Genomic DNA, 17321 nt, shown 5'->3' with positions numbered 1-17321 from the left:
GAGCCCAGGTCTGATTGAACCTGTGGTTAACGGTCAGAGCCCAGGTCCGACAGAACCTGTAATTAACGGTCAGAGCCCAGGTCTGATTGAACCTGCGATTAACGGTCAGAGCCCAGGTCTGACAGAACCTGTGATTAACGGTCAGAGCCCAGGTCTGATTGAACCTGTGGTTAACGGTCAGAGCCCAGGTCTGATAGAACCTGTAATTAACGGTCAGAGCCCAGGTCTGATTGAACCTGCGATTAACGGTCAGAGCCCAGGTCTGACAGAACCTGTGATTAATGGTCAGAGCCCAGGTCTGATTGAACCTGTGATTAACGGTCAGAGCCCAGGTCTGACAGAACCTGTGATTAACGGTCAGAGCCCAGGTCTGACAGAACCTGTGATTAACGGTCAAAGCCCAGGTCTGATTAAACCTGCGATTAACGGTCAGAGCCCAGGTTTGATTGAACCTGTAATTAACGGTCAGAGCCCAGGTCTGATTGAACCTGCGATTAACGGTCAGAGCCCAGGTCTGACAGAACCTGTGATTAACGGTCAGAGCTCAGGTCTGAAAGAACCTGTAATTAACAGTCAGAGCCCAGGTCTGATTGAACCTGTAATTAACGGTCAGAGCCCAGGTCTGATTGAACCTGTAATTAACGGTCAGAGCCCAGGTCTGACAGAACCTGCGATTAACGGTCAGAGCCCAGGTCTGATTGAACCTGCGATTAACGGTCAGAGCCCAGGTCTGATTGAACCTGTGATTAACAGTCAGACAGAACCTGTGATTAACGGTCAGAGCCCAGGTCTGACAGAACCTGTGATTAACGGTCAGAGCCCAGGTCTGATTGAACCTGTGATTAACGGTCAGAGCCCAGGTCTGATTGAACCTGTAATTAACGGTCAGAGCCCAGGTCTGATTGAACCTGCGATTAACGGTCAGAGCCCAGGTCTGACAGAACCTGTGATTAACGGTCAGAGCTCAGGTCTGAAAGAACCTGTAATTAACAGTCAGAGCCCAGGTCTGATTGAACCTGTAATTAACGGTCAGAGCCCAGGTCTGATTGAACCTGTAATTAACGGTCAGAGCCCTGGTCCGACAGAACCTGTGATTAACGGTCAGTCCCCAGGTCTGATTGAACCTGCGATTAACGGTCAGAGACCAGGTCTGATTGAACCTGCGATTAACGGTCAGAGCCCAGGTCTGACAGAACCTGTGATTAACGGTCAGAGCCCAGGTCTGACTGAACCTGCGATTAACGGTCAGAGCCCAGGTCTGATTGAACCTGTGATTAACGGTCAGAGCCCAGGTCTGACAGAACCTGTGATTAACGGTCAGAGCCCAGGTCTGATTGAACCTGTGATTAACGGTCAGAGCCCAGGTCTGATTGAACCTGTGATTAACGGTCAGAGCCCAGGTCTGACAGAACCTGTGATTAACGGTCAGAGCCCAGGTCTGATTGAACCTGTGATTAACGGTCAGAGCCCAGGTCTGATTGAACCTGCGATTAACGGTCAGAGCCCAGGTCTGACAGAACCTGTGATTAACGGTCAGAGCCCAGGTCTGACAGAACCTGTGATTAACGGTCAGAGCCCAGGTCTGACAGAACCTGTGATTAACGGTCAGAGCCCAGGTCAGATTGAACCTGCGATTAACGGTCAGAGCCCAGGTCTGACAGAACCTGTGATTAACGGTCAGAGCTCAGGTCTGAAAGAACCTGTAATTAACAGTCAGAGCCCAGGTCTGATTGAACCTGTAATTAACGGTCAGAGCCCAGGTCTGATTGAACCTGTAATTAACGGTCAGAGCCCAGGTCTGACAGAACCTGTGATTAACGGTCAGTCCCCAGGTCTGATTGAACCTGTAATTAACGGTCAGAGCCCAGGTCTGATTGAACCTGTGATTAACGGTCAGACAGAACCTGTGATTAACGGTCAGAGCCCAGGTCTGACAGAACCTGTGATTAACGGTCAGAGCCCAGGTCTGATTGAACCTGCGATTAACGGTCAGAGCCCAGGTCTGACTGAACCTGCGATTAACGGTCAGAGCCCAGGTCTGACAGAACCTGCGATTAACGGTCAGAGCCCAGGTCTGATTGAACCTGCGATTAACGGTCAGAGCCCAGGTCTGATTGAACCTGTGATTAACGGTCAGACAGAACCTGTGATTAACGGTCAGAGCCCAGGTCTGACAGAACCTGTGATTAACGGTCAGAGCCCAGGTCTGATTGAACCTGCGATTAACGGTCAGAGCCCAGGTCTGATTGAACCTGTAATTAACGGTCAGAGCCCAGGTCTGATTGAACCTGCGATTAACGGTCAGAGCCCAGGTCTGACAGAACCTGTGATTAACGGTCAGAGCTCAGGTCTGAAATAACCTGTAATTAACAGTCAGAGCCCAGGTCTGATTGAACCTGTAATTAACGGTCAGAGCCCAGGTCTGATTGAACCTGCGATTAACGGTCAGAGCCCAGGTCTGATTGAACCTGTAATTAACGGTCAGAGCCCAGGTCTGATTGAACCTGTAATTAACGGTCAGAGCCCAGGTCTGACAGAACCTGCGATTAACGGTCAGAGCCCAGGTCTGATTGAACCTGCGATTAACGGTCAGAGCCCAGGTCTGATTGAACCTGTGATTAACGGTCAGACAGAACCTGTGATTAACGGTCAGAGCCCAGGTATGACAGAACCTGTGATTAACGGTCAGTCCCCAGGTCTGTTTGAACCTGTAATTAACGGTCAGAGCCCAGGTCTGACAGAACCTGTGATTAACGGTCAAAGCCCAGGTCTGATTGAACCTGCGATTAACGGTCAGAGCCCAGGTCTGACAGAACCTGTAATTAACGGTCAGAGCCCAGGTCTGATTGAACCTGTGATTAACGGTCAGAACCCAGGTCTGATTGAACCTGTGATTAACGGTCAGAGCCCAGGTCTGACAGAACCTGTAATTAACGGTCAGAGCCCAGGTCTGACAGAACCTGTGATTAACGGTCAGAGCCCAGGTCTGATTGAACCTGCGATTAACGGTCAGAGCCCAGGTCTGACAGAACCTGTTATTAACGGTCAGAGCCCAGGTCTGATTGAACCTGTGGTTAACGGTCAGAGCCCAGGTCTGACAGAACCTGTGATTAACGGTCAGAGCCCAGGTCTGATTGAACCTGCGATTAACGGTCAGAGCCCAGGTCTGACAGAACCTGTTATTAACGGTCAGAGCCCAGGTCTGATTGAACCTGTGGTTAACGGTCAGAGCCCAGGTCCGACAGAACCTGTAATTAACGGTCAGAGCCCAGGTCTGATTGAACCTGCGATTAACGGTCAGAGCCCAGGTCTGACAGAACCTGTGATTAACGGTCAGAGCCCAGGTCTGATTGAACCTGTGGTTAACGGTCAGAGCCCAGGTCTGATAGAACCTGTAATTAACGGTCAGAGCCCAGGTCTGATTGAACCTGCGATTAACGGTCAGAGCCCAGGTCTGACAGAACCTGTGATTAATGGTCAGAGCCCAGGTCTGATTGAACCTGTGATTAACGGTCAGAGCCCAGGTCTGACAGAACCTGTGATTAACGGTCAGAGCCCAGGTCTGACAGAACCTGTGATTAACGGTCAAAGCCCAGGTCTGATTAAACCTGCGATTAACGGTCAGAGCCCAGGTCTGATTGAACCTGCGATTAACGGTCAGAGCCCATGTCTGATTGAACCTGTGATTAACGGTCAGAGCCCAGGTCTGATTGAACCTGCGATTAACGGTCAGAGCCCAGGTCTGACAGAACCTGTGATTAACAGTCAGAGCCCAGGTCTGATTGAACCTGCGATTAACGGTCAGAGCCCAGGTTTGACAGAACCTGTGGTTAACGCTCAGAGCCCAGGTCAGACAGAAGCTGTGGTTAACGGTCAGGGCCCAGGTCTGGCAGAACCTGTGGTTAACGGTCAGAGCCCAGGTCTGACAGAACCTGCAATTAACGTTCAGAGCCCAGGTCTGACAGAACCTGTGGTTAACGGTCAGAGCCCAGGTCTGATAGAACCTGTGATTAACGGTCAGAGCCCAGGTCTGATTCAGCCCAGGTCTGATTGAACCTGTGATTAACGGTCAGAGCCCAGGTCTGAAATAACCTGTGGTTAACGGTCAGAGCCCAGGTCTGATTGAACCTGTGATTAACAGTCAGAGCCCAGGTCTGACAGAACCTGTGATTAACGGTCAGAGCCCAGGTCTGATTGAACCTGTGATTAACGGTCAGAGCCCAGGTCTGATTGAACCTGCGATTAGCGGTCAGAGCCCAGGTCTGACAGAACCTGTGATTAACAGTCAGAGCCCAGGTCTGACAGAACCTGTGGTTAATGGTCAGAGCCCAGGTCTGATTGAACCTGTGATTAGCGGTCAGAGCCCAGGTCTGACAGAACCTGTGGTTAACGGTCAAAGCCCAGGTCTGGCAGAACCTGTGGTTAACGCTCAGAGCCCAGGTCAGACAGAAGCTGTGGTTAACGGTCAGTGCCCAGGTCTGGCAGAACCTGTGGTTAACGGTCAGAGCCCAGGTCTGACAGAACCTGTGGTTAACGGTCAGGTTCCAGGTCTGACAGAACCTGTACAGATGATCTAGGTGCTGCTGAAACTCCTCCTTAGTGGGAGACAGCAGCACCAGGTCATCTGTGTACAGTAGACACTCCTTAGTGGGAGACAGCAGCACCAGGTCATCTGTGTACAGCAGACACTCCTTAGTGGGAGACAGCAGCACCAGGTCATCTGTGTACAGCAGAGACTCCTTAGTGGGAGACAGCTGCACCAGGTCATCTGGCCAATGCGGGAATTATCTTCAGTTATGGCCACTGCTATGTCATTCATTCCCCCTCAAGCGAACACCAAAACGTCCCTCAAGGAACTTCACTGGACTCTTTGTAAACTGGAAACATAATATCTGGAGGCTGCATTTATTGTCGCTGGGGATTTTAACAAAGCAAATTTGAGAGCAATGCTACATAAATTCTATCAGCACATTGATTGCACTAATACTCTCGAGCTCTGCTACTCTAACTTCCGCATACAAATCCCTCTCCTGACCTTCCTTTGGCAAATCTGACCACAACTCCATCTTGCTCCTACCGTCTTATAGTCAGAAACTCAAACAGGATGTACCAGTGACGAGAACCATTCAACGCTGGTCTGACCAATCGGAAGCCACGCTTCAAGATTGTTTTAATCAGGCGGACTGGAATATGTTCCGGTCAGCCTCAGAGAACAACATTGACCTATACGCTGACTCAGTGAGTGTGTTTATTAAGAAGTGCATCGGAGATGTCATACCCACTGTGACTATTAAAACCTACCCTAACCAGAAACCGTGAATGGATGGATTGTGCATTCGCACAAAACTGAAAGCGCGATCCACCGCATTTAACCATGGAAAGAGATCTGGTAATATAGCTGAATTTAAACAGTGTAGTTATTCCCTCCACAAGGTAATCAAACAAGCAAAATGCCGGTACAGGTACAAGGTGGAGTCGCAATTCAACGGCTCAAATACGTATGTTGTATGTTTATTTTTTTATTTTACTAGGCAAGTCAGTTAAGAACAAATTCTTATTTTCAATGACGGCCTAGGAACAGTGGGTTAACTGCCTTGTTCAGGGGCAGAACGACAGATTTGTACCTTGTCAGCTCGGGGTTTTGAACTTGCAACCTTCCGGTTACTAGTCCAACGCTCTAACCACTAGGCTACCCTGCCGCCCCAATGTGGCAGGGTCTACAGGAAATCACGGAATACAAAAGCAGCCGCGTCACGGACACCGACGTGACACTTCCAGACAAACTAAACAACTTCTTTGTCCGCTTTAAGGATAATACAGTGCCACTGTCGAGGCTCGCTAACAAAGACTGCGCCCCTCTCCCCCTTCTCCGTGGCTGAAGTGAGTAAAACATTTAAACTTGTTAACCCTCACAAGGCTGCTGGCCCCGACGGCATCCTTAGCCGCGTCCTCAGAGCATGCGCAGACCAGCTGGCTGGAGTATTTGCGGACATATTCAATCTCTCCCTATCCCTGCTCAACGACAGAACAGCTTACAGGGAGGAGGTGAGGGCACTTGGAGTGTGGTGTCAGAAAAACTACCTCTCACTCAACGTCAACAAAACAAAGGAGAAGATCGTGGACGTCAGGAAACAGCAGAGGGAGCACCCCCTATTCACATCGAAGGCACAGCATTGGAGAAGGTGGAAAGTTTTTCTATTAGTTCCTGGGTGTTCACATCACAAACAAACTGGATTTGTCCACTCACACAGACAGCGTGGTAAAGAAGGAACAACAGCGACTCTTCAACCTCAGGAGGCTGAAAAAATGTGTCTTGTCACCAAAACCCTGACATACCTTTACAGATGCACAATCAAGAGCATCCTGTCGGGCTGTATCACAGCCTGGTACGGCAACTGCTCCACCCACAACCGTAAGGCTCTCCAGAGGGTAGTGAGGTCTGCACAACGCATCACCGGGGACAAACTACCTGCCCTCCAGGACACCTACACCACCCGATGTCACAGGAAGGCCAAAAAGATCATCGAGGACAACAACCAACCGAGCCACTGCCTGTTCACCCCGCTATCATCCAGAAGGCGAGGTCAGTACAGGTGCATCAAAGCTGGGACCGAGAGACTGTTAAACAGCTTCTATCTCAAGGCCATCAGACTGCTAAACAACCATAACTAACACTGAGAGACGTCTGCCTACATTGAGACCCAATCACTGGCCACTTGAATAAATGGACCACTAGCCACTTGAATAAATGGATCACTAGCCACTTGAATAAATGGATCACTGGCCACTTGAATAAATGGATCACTGGTCACTTTAATAAATGGACCACTGGCCACTTTAATAAATGGATCACTAGTCACTTTAATAAATGGATCACTAGCCACTTGAATAAATGGACCACTAGCCACTTCAATAAATGGATCACTGGCCACTTGAATAAATGGATCACTAGCCACTTTAATAAATGGATCACTAGTCACTTTAAATCATGTTTACATATAGCCTGTCTTTTTACTGTTGGTTTATTTCCTTACCTGCCTATTATCCACCTAATACCTTTTTTGCACTATTGTTTAGAGCCTGTAAGTAAGCATTTCACTGTTGTTTTCGGCACACGTGACAAATACACTTTGATTTGATTGGATATCTTACATTACTCATATCACATGTACAGTGGGGAGAACAAGTATTTGATACACTGCCGATTTTGCAGGTTTTCCTACTTACAAAGCATGTAGAGGTCTGTAATTTTTATCATAGGTACACTTCAACTGTGAGAGATGGAATCTAAAAAAAAAAAAATCTAGAAAATCACATTGTATGATTTTTAAGTAATTAATTTGCATTTTATTGCATGACATAAGTATTTGATCACCTACCAACCAGTAAGAATTCCGGCTCTCACAGACCTGTTAGTTTTTCTTTAAAAATCCCTCCTGTTCTCCACTCATTACCTGTATTAACTGCACCTGTTTGAACTCGTTACCTGTATAAAAGACACCTGTCCACACACTCAATCAAACAGACTCCAACCTCTCCACAATGGCCAAGACCAGAGAGCTGTGTAAGGACAGTAGAGATAAAATTGTAGAGCTGCACAAGGCTGGGATGGGCTACAGGTCAATAGGCAACCAGCTTGGTGAGAAGGCAACAACTGTTGGCGCAATTATTAGAAATTGGAAGAAGTTCAAGATGACGGTCAATCACCCTCGGTCTGGGGCTCCATGCAAGATCTCACCTCGTGGGGCATCAATGATCATGAGGAGGGTGAGGGATCAGCCCAGAACTACACGGCAGGACCTGGTCAATGACCTGAAGAGAGCTGGGACCACAGTCTCAAAGAAAACCATTAGAAACACACTACGCCGTCATGGATTAAAATCCTGCAACGCACGCAAGATCCCCCTGCCCCTGCATGTCCAGGCCCGTCTGAAGTTTGCCAATGACCATCTGGATGATCCAGATGAGGAATGGGAGGTCATGTGGTCTGATCAGACAAAAATATAGCTTTTTGTCTAAACTCCACTCGCCGTGTTTGGAGGAAGAAGAAGGATGAGTACAACCCCAAGAACACCATCCCAACCGTGAAGCATGGAGGTGGAAACATCATTCTTTGGGGATGCTTTTCTGCAAAGGGGACATGACGACTGCACCGTATTGAGGGGAGGATGGATGGGGCCATGTATCACGAAATCTTTGCCAACCACCTCCTTCCCTCAGTAAGAGCATTGAAGATGGGTCGTGGCTGGGTCTTCCAGCATGACAACGACCCGAAACACACAGCCAGGGCAACTAAGGAGTGGCTCCGTAAGAAGCATCTTAATGTCCTGGAGTGGCCTAGCCAGTCTCCAGACCTGAACTCAATAGAAAGTCTTTGGAGGGAGCTGAAAGTCTGTATTGCCCAGCGTCAGCCCCGAAACCTGAAGGATCTGGAGAAGGTCTGTATGGAGGAGTGGGCTAAAATCCCTGCTGCTGTGTGTGCAAACCTGGTCACACAGGAAACGTATGATCTCTGTAATTGCAAACAAAGGTTTCTGTACCAAATATTAAGTTCTGCTTTTCTGATGTATCAAATACTTATGAAATGCAAATTAATTACTTAAAAATCATACATACTTTGTAAGTAGGAAAACCTGCAAAATCGGCAGTGTATCAAATACTTGTTCTCCCTACTGTATATACTATATTTGTAAGGGATTTCCTCCTCTTCTTCCGAAGAGGAGAGGCGAAAAGGATCGGAGGACCAATATGCGGCGTGGTAAGTGTCCATGGTTCTTTTAATAAGAAATAGTACACATGAACAACGGAATACAAAAACAATAAACGTGGAATGAACGAAACCCAAAACAGTACCGTGTGGTGAAAAACACAGACACGGAAACAAACACCCACAAACACACAGTGAAACCCCGGCTACCTAAGTATGATTCTTAATCAGAGACAACTAATGACACCTGCCTCTGATTGAGAACCATACTAGGCCGAAACATAGAAATCCCCAAATCATAGAAAAACAAACATAGACTGCCCACCCCAACTCACGCCCTGACCATACTAAATAATGACAAAACAAAGGAAATAAAGGTCAGAACGTGACAGTCGTTACAGAACTAACACCACAGCAGGACCAAGCGGCGTGGTGACAGGCAGCGGCAGCAGGAGCAGCGCGAGGAGTACTGGACATGGGAGGATGAGTTGGATGGAAAAGGACCCTGGGCACAGCCTGGAGAATATCGTCGCCCCAAAGAAGAGCTGGAGGCGGCGAAGGCGAAGAGGCGCTGGTATGAGGAGGCAGCACAGCGGCGTGCATGGAAGCCCGAGAGTCAGCCCCAAACATTTATTGGGGGGGGACACACAGGAAGTGTGGCGAAGCCAGGTAGGAGACCTGCGCCAACTTCCTGTGCTTACCGGGGGGCTAGAGAGACCGGGCAGTCACCGTGTTATGCTGTGAAGCGCACGGTGTCCCCAGTGCGGGTGCATAGCCCGGTGCGGTACATACCAGCTCCGCGTATCAGCCGGGCTAGAGTGGGCATCGAGCCAAGTGCCATGAAGCCGGCTCTACGCATCTGGTCTCCAGTGCGTCTCCTTACATGGCACCAGCCTTGCGCATGGTATCCCCGGTTCGCCTGCATAGCCCAGTGCGGGCTATTCCACCTCGCCGCACTGGCAGGGCGACCGGGAGCATTCAACCAGGTAAGGTTGGGTGCTCGGTGCTCAAGAGCTCCAGTGCGCCTGCACGGTCCGGTCCGGTCCGGCAAGGAGCTGCCAGTCTGCAAGGAGCTGCCAGAGCTGCAAGGAGCTGCCAGTCTGCAAGGAGCTGCCAGAGCTGCCAGTCTGCAAGGAGCAGCCAGAGCCGCCAGTCTGCATGGAGCAGCCGGAGCCGCCAGTCAGCATGGAGCAGCCTGAGCCGCCAGTCTGCATGGAGCAGTCAGAGCCGCCAGTCTGCATGGAGCAGTCAGAGCCGCCGGTCTGCATGGAGCAGTCAGAGCCTCCAGTCTGCATGGAGCAGTCAGAGCCGCCAGTCTGCATGGAGCAGTCAGAGCCTCCAGTCTGCATGGATCCGCCAGTCAGCCAGGATCCGCCAGAGCCGCCAGAGCCGCCAGTCAGCCAGGATCCGCCAGAGCCGCCAGTCAGCCAGGATCCGCCAGGATCCGCCAGAGCCGCCAGTCAGCCAGGATCCGCCAGAGCCGCCAGTCAGCCAGGATCTGCCAGAGCCAGTACGGAGCTACCCCTCTGTCCCGAGCTACCCCTCTGTCCCGAGCTGCCCCTCTGTCCCGAGCTGTCCCTCTGTCCCGAGCTGCCCCTCTGTCCCGAGCTGCCCCTCTGTCCCGAGCTGCCCCTCTGTCCCGAGCTGCCCCTCTGTCCCGAGCTGCCCCTCAGTCCAGTGGGGTCATTTAGACGGGTCGCTGTGGTTAGGAGGCCACGGAAGCGGACAATGTGGCGGACTAAGACTATGGTGAAGTGGGGGCCACGTCCAGCACCAGAGCCGCCACCGCGGACACACCCAGACCCTCTCCAATAGGTTCAGGTTTTGCGGCCGGAGTCCGCACCTTGGGGGGGGGGGGTACTGTCACACCCTGACCATAGTTTGCTTTGTATGTTTCTATGTTTTGTTTGGTCAGGGTGTGATCTGAGCGGGCATTCTATGTTGTGTGTCTAGTTTGTCTGTTTCTGTGTTTGGCCTGATATGGTTCTCAATCAGAGGCAGGTGTTAGTCATTCTCTCTGATTGGAAACCATATTTAGGTAGCCTGTTTGGTGTTGGGGTTTGTGGGTGATTTTTCCTGTCTTTGTTACACCAGGGCTGTTTTCGGTTTTTCACGGTTCTTGTTTTTGTATAGTGTTCTATTTTCATTTTTTATTAAAGATGTATCTAAATAACCACGCTGCGTTTTGGTCCGCCTCTCCTTCCCAGGAAGTATCCCATTACAATATTTTATACCATCTACTGCATCCTGCCGATGACCCTCGGCCAACACTCATCCATATATTTATATGTACATATTCTTATTCATTCCTTTAATTAGATGTGTTTGTATAAGGTAGTTGTTGTGAAATTGTTAGTTTTCTTGTTTGATATCACTGCACTGTCGGAACTAGAAGCACAAGCATTTCACTACACTCACATTAACATCTGCTAACATTGTGTACAGTGCCTTGCGAAAGTATTCGGCCCCCTTGAACTTTGCGACCTTTTGCCACATTTCAGGCTTCAAACATAAAGATATAAAACTGTATTTTTTTGTGAAGAATCAACAACAAGTTGGACACAATCATGAAGTGGAACGACATTTATTGGATATTTCAATTTTTTTTAACAAATCAAAAACTGAAAAATTGGGCGTGCAAAATTATTATTAAATTATATTATATTATATTATTGAAATATCCAATAAATGTCGTTCCACTTCATGATTGTGTCCCACTTGTTGTTGATTCTTCACAAAAAAATACAGTTTTATATCTTTATGTTTGAAGCATGAAATGTGGCAAAAGGTCGCAAAGTTCAAGGGGGCCGAATACTTTCGCAAGGCACTGTATGTGACCAATACAATTTGATTTGATTTATTGCAGTAGAGGTTTGCTAAGTGATTTTTCCACGTTTCCCCATTTTGGATAGCCAATCCCTCATGATGAGGTTTAATGTTTTCCAATTCTCCCAGAAGTGGTTTGATTCTATGGATTCCTCATTTCCAACTGTTTATTGTCTGTTGTTAGTGTGTTTGTATTGTGTTTCCCCATATTGAAGGTCTATATTTTTGTTGTCTGGTTCTCTTCCTTTTTGTATTAGCCACGTTTGGCAACCTTCATTGCTGCAGATGTACACCTTCATTGCTGCAGGAGAATGTTAAGGCTAAAAAGTTGTCCAGGAGAGATTGTATTGTTTGGCTACTGGTAGATGTCTGTACTGTTCGCACGCCATCTATAGGCCTGTTTAGTACCATGTCATTTATTGGGCTGTAATGCTTTCTCTCTCTCTCTCCTCATCCCCCTTTATCCTCATCCCTCTCTCTCTCCTCATCCCTCTCTCTCCCTCTCTCTCTCCTCATCCTTCTCTCTCTCCTCATCCCTCTCTCTCCCTCTCTCTCTCCTCATCCCTCTCTCTCCTCATCCCTCTCTCTCTCCTCACCCTTCTCTCTCTCCTCATCCCTCTCTCTCTCCTCATCCATCTCTCTCTCCTCATCTCTCTCTCTCCCTCTCTCCTCATCCCTCTCTCTCTCCTCATCCCTCTCTCTCTCCTCGTCCCTCTCTCTCTCCTCATCCCCCTGTCTCTCCTCTACAGCTAATTCAGTGAGGGTGAAGATAATGCTAGGTAAGGAGTGTGGCGGTAGCAGCATCGGAGCCCGTCACCATAACAAGGACAAAGGCAAGAAGAGACTGAGTCGCTCCAAGGCCAAACCCGTCGTCAGTGACGATGACAGCGACGAAGATCAGGATGACAACGTAAGTCAGCATGACAACCTGCTGGGGTTCAGGGATGTTTTCAGACTAACAGGGTAAAGGTGTTTGACCTGCTGTTTTCTTATGATGCTATCTCTCTCCATGTCTCTTTCTCTCTCTCTCTCTTTCCCTCTTACCATGCTTCTCTCTCTCCATATGTCTCTCTCTTTCTCTCAATTTAATTCAAGGGCTTTATTGGCATGGGAAACAAACTCAGCAAAAGGACCCTGTCTTTCAAAGATAATTCGTAAAACTCCAAATAACTTCATAGATCTTAATTGTAATTGTTTCCCATGCTTGTTCAATGAACCATAAACAATTAATGAACATGCACCTGTGGAACAGTCGTTAAGACACTAACAGCTTACAGACGGTAGGCAATTAAGGTCACAGTTATGAAAAGTTAGGACACTAAAGAGTCCTTTCTACTGACTCTGAAAAACACCAACGTTCAGGCTCATCTGCGTGAACGTTCCGTAGGCATGCTGCAAGGAGGCATGAGGACTGCAGATGTGGCCAGGACAATAAATTGCAATGTCCGTACTGTGAGACGCCTAAGATAGCGCTACAGGGAGACAGAACGGACAGCTGATCGTCCTCGCAGTGGCAGACCACGTGTAACAACACCTGCACAGGATCGGTACATCCGAACATCACACCTGCGGGACACCGAGTTATACCAGGAACACACAATCCCTCCATCAGTGCTCAGACTGTCCTCAATAGGCTGAGAGAGGCTGGCATGGCCAGCGAAAAGCCCGGATCTCAATCCCAGCACGTCTGGGAACTGTTGAAACGGAGGGTGCGGGCTTGGGCCATTCCCGCCAAAAATGTCTGGGCACTTGCAGGTGCCTTGGTGGAAGAGTGGGATAACATCTCACAGGAAAAACTGGCACATCTGGTGCAGTCCATGGGGAGGAGATGCACTTCAGTACTTAATGCAGCTGGTGGCCACACCAGATACTGACTGTTACTTTAGATTTTTGACCCCCCCCCCCCCCCCCCCTTTGTTCAGGGACACATTACATTTCTGTTAGTCACATGTCTGTGGAACTTGTTCAGTTTATGTCTCAGTTGTTGAATATTGTTATGTTCATACAAATATTTACACATGTTTGCTGAAAATAAACCCAGTTGACAGTGAGAGGACGTTCCTTTTTTGCTGAGTTTATGTTAACATTGACAAAGCAAGTGAGGTAGATAATAAACAAAAGTGAAATAAACAATACAAATGATCAGTAAACATTACACTCACAGAAGACTCTCAATGTCTCTCTTTCCCACTCTCCATCTCTCTCCATGTCTCTCTGTCTCTCTCTCTCCATCCCCATGTTTCTCTCTCTCTCCAAGTCTCTCTCCATCCCCATGTTTCTCTCTCTCTCCATGTCTCTCTCCATCCCCATGTTTCTATCTCTCTCCATGTCTCTCCATCCCCATGTTTCTCTCTCTCTTCATGTCTCTTTCCATCCCCATGTTTCTCTCTCTCTCAATGTCTTTCTCTCTCTCTCTCTCCACTCATGTCTCTCTTTCTCTCTCTCCACTCATGTCTCTCTTTCTTTCTTTCTCTCCATGTTTATCTCTCCATGTCTCTTTCTCTTCATGTTTCTCTCCATGTCTCTTTCTCTCTCTCTCTCCACTCATCTCTCTCTCTTTCTTTCTCTCCATGTTTATCTCTCCAAGTTTATCTCTCTCCATTTCTCTCTTTCTTTCTCTCTTTCTCTGCTCTTCTGCAGTTCAGGAGGAAAAGGTAAGTTATGCTTCTCTCTCCTCTTCTCTCTTATCTTTGTTCTCTGAGCTATTCGAGAGTTGGTTGTTAGGTTGTTAATTCCTGTGGTCTGGTGAAGTCTCAGCCCAGCAGGTCCACTGTTGATGACCTCATAGTGTTGTTTTCCTCTGCAGAATCAGTCTGAGGAGAGCAGAAGTGAAGATGAGTGAAGAAGAGGAAGGCTGATCCTTTGGACTTTCTTTTATTTTCTACAGTATGGCACTTCTTCAATAATTTTGGTTTTGTTTGTTCTTTCTACTATATGGCTGTTTTCTGTCAGAGCTGTCCCCATGTTATTAGTACAGTACAGACAGGATGACAGACAGACAGGGTTTTCTATGGCAATATTCTTATTAGTTTACCCTACAGGAATATTTTAAAGATCAAACGTTGTGGAGAATCTATATTTTATGCGTGTTTGTACATTTTATATATTTATGCTTCAATGGGATTAAAAACAAATTCAGAATCAACAACATTTGGTTACAAACAACACATATGCTTGAAAATGCTTAGTTTATATAATTGCTTTTTTTAAAGTGTTTATATCATGGCAGTATAGATATATCGTATCTAATGTTATATTTCCCACTACTCAGTCCCATCAGCATTAGTCTCCTATAGCGCTCCCCAGCTTGTAGTCCTAACAACAGGAAATGATTTGCCTCTGGTTCGTCCAGCCGTTCCTATGGGGAAAATGAATAAGGAAAGAATGGGGTTTTGGAATAAAGGCAGAAACTAAGGTCTAAGGTTAACACAGGCTTAGGAGGTCTTATATGTTGTGTTTTATGATATAATATCAGTCAGTTAACATGACCTTTATTAAACTTTATGTTGTGTGTTTTTTTATTACATAAATGCTTCAAAATTCCCAAGAAGTGATGTTAGCTAGTGAAGATGATCTCATAGAACAAAACGACGATCTCCTGAGCCTTTGTTTACCACAGACCTTATTTCTCTGTTTATCCAAAAACCCTACAAAAGCATTCATTTTCCCATAGGTTTTGTCCAACAAACCATGGTGGAGTGAGTGCCTACAAAAAGACGCAATTACGATTTCTCTATATTATCCTAGGCAATATCTTAATCTTCCCATACTGCAGTTTAACAGTTAGTACTCCTAGCTGCTGCCATTATCTTAATCTCTTCATACTGCAGTTTAACAGTTAGTAGTCCTAGCTGCTGCCATTATCTTAATCTCACCATACTGCAGTTTAACAGTTAGTAGTCCTAGCTGCTGCCATTATCTTAATCTTCCCATACTGCAGTTTAACAGTTAGTAGTCCTAGCTGCTGCCATTATCTTAATCTCTCCATACTGCAGTTTAACAGTTAGTAGTCCTAGCTGCTGCCATTATCTTAATCTCACCATACTGCAGTTTAACAGTTAGTAGTCCTAGCTGCTGCCATTATCTTAATCTCACCATACTGCAGTTTAACAGTTAGTAGTCCTAGCTGCTGCCATTATCTTAATCTCACCATACTGCAGTTTAACAGTTAGTAGTCCTAGCTGCTGCCATTATCTTAATCTCACCATACTGCAGTTTAACAGTCCTAGCTGCTGCCATTATCTTAATCTCTCCTTACTGCAGTTTAACAGTTAGTAGTCCTAGCTGCTGCCATTATCTTAATCTTACCATACTGCAGTTTAACAGTTAGTAGTCCTAGCTGCTGCCATTATCTTAATCTCTCCATACTGCAGTTTAACAGTTAGTAGTCCTAGCTGCTGCCATTATCTTAATCTCACCATACTGCAGTTTAACAGTTAGTAGTCCTAGCTGCTGCCATTATCTTAATCTCTCCATACTGCAGTTTAACAGTTAGTAGTCCTAGCTGCTGCCATTATCTTAATCTCACCATACTGCAGTTTAACAGTTAGTAGTCCTAGCTGCTGCCATTATCTTAATCTCTCCATACTGCAGTTTAACAGTTAGTAGTCCTAGCTGCTGCCATTATCTTAATCTCACCATACTGCAGTTTAACAGTTAGTAGTCCTAGCTGCTGCCATTATCTTAATCTCTCCATACTGCAGTTTAACAGTTAGTAGACCTAGCTGCTGCCATTATCTTAATCTCACCATACTGCAGTTTAACAGTTATTAGTCCTAGCTGCTGCCATTATCTTAATCTCACCATACTGCAGTTTAACAGTTAGTAGTCCTAGCTACTGCCATTATCTTAATCTCACCATACTGCAGTTTAACAGTTAGTAGTCCTAGCTGCTGCCATTATCTTAATCTCACCATACTGCAGTTTAACAGTTATTAGTCCTAGCTGCTGCCATTATCTTAATCTTCCCATACTGCAGTTTAACAGTTAGTAGTCCTAGCTGCTGCCATTATCTTAATCTCTCCATACTGCAGTTTAACAGTTAGTAGTCCTAGCTGCTGCCATTATCTTAATCTCCCCATACTGCAGTTTAACAGTTAGTAGTCCTAGCTGCTGCCATTATCTTAATCTCCCCATACTGCAGTTTAACAGTTAGTAGTCCTAGCTGCTGCCATTATCTTAATCTCCCCATACTGCAGTTTAACAGTTAGTAGTCCTAGCTGCTGCCATTATCTTAATCTCACCATACTGCAGTTTAACAGTTAGTAGTCCTAGCTGCTGCCATTATCTTAATCTCACCATACTGCAGTTTAACAGTTAGTAGTCCTAGCTGCTGCTCATGTAGAGAGAGACCACATTCTGCAGTATATTGATATAATTCTTTATGGATTGAAGTGCTCTGTTTTGATTTACTCATTTAGATATTAGATATCAGTTAGATATGAGTCATTAATCTAGTAGTGATCTCTCTCTGTTACCCTGCAGTGTTGTTTTGTGGTGGTGTTGTGTGGTTGACTAGATAGACAGACAGGCAGACAGGAAAACAGGATGACAGATAGACATACAGGAAGACAGACAGAGAGACAGGCTGACATGAAAACAGACATACAGACAGGAAGAAAGACAGACAGGAAGACAGTAGGGCAGACAGAGACAGGCTGACATGAAAACAGACAGACAGACAGGAAGAAAGACAGACAGGAAGACAGTAGGACAGACAGAGACAGGCTGGCATGAAAACAGACAGACAGACAGGAAGAAAGACAGACAGGAAGACAGTAGGACAGAC

The 17321-nt window shown here is 46.8% G+C and overlaps 1 protein-coding gene across 7 annotated transcripts in view; it reads left to right on the top strand.

Moving 5' to 3' along the window:
• smarca2 (SWI/SNF related, matrix associated, actin dependent regulator of chromatin, subfamily a, member 2) overlaps positions 1–16840 on the top strand; it is a 217922-nt gene extending 201082 nt beyond the window's left edge. For 4 of the 7 annotated variants that reach the window (XM_036936591.1, XM_036936589.1, XM_036936588.1 and 1 more), the window contains 3 exons: positions 12283–12443; positions 14174–14187; positions 14340–16840. In XM_036936591.1, coding sequence (XP_036792486.1) covers positions 12283–12443; positions 14174–14187; positions 14340–14391 — 227 coding nt within the window. In that variant the 3' untranslated portion in view covers positions 14392–16840. Of the gene's footprint in view, positions 1–12282; positions 12444–12628; positions 12780–14173; positions 14188–14339 lie in introns of those variants that run through there. The other 3 variants (XM_036936592.1, XM_036936587.1, XM_036936586.1) reach the window with 2 other exon arrangements.
• Positions 16841–17321: the final 481 nt, after the last annotated feature.

This window comes from Oncorhynchus mykiss, chromosome 11 (genome assembly GCF_013265735.2).
Source record: "Oncorhynchus mykiss isolate Arlee chromosome 11, USDA_OmykA_1.1, whole genome shotgun sequence".
In the NCBI taxonomy this organism is placed as follows: Eukaryota; Metazoa; Chordata; class Actinopteri; order Salmoniformes; family Salmonidae; genus Oncorhynchus; species Oncorhynchus mykiss.
This window is presented reverse-complemented; position numbering and strand designations above follow the sequence as displayed.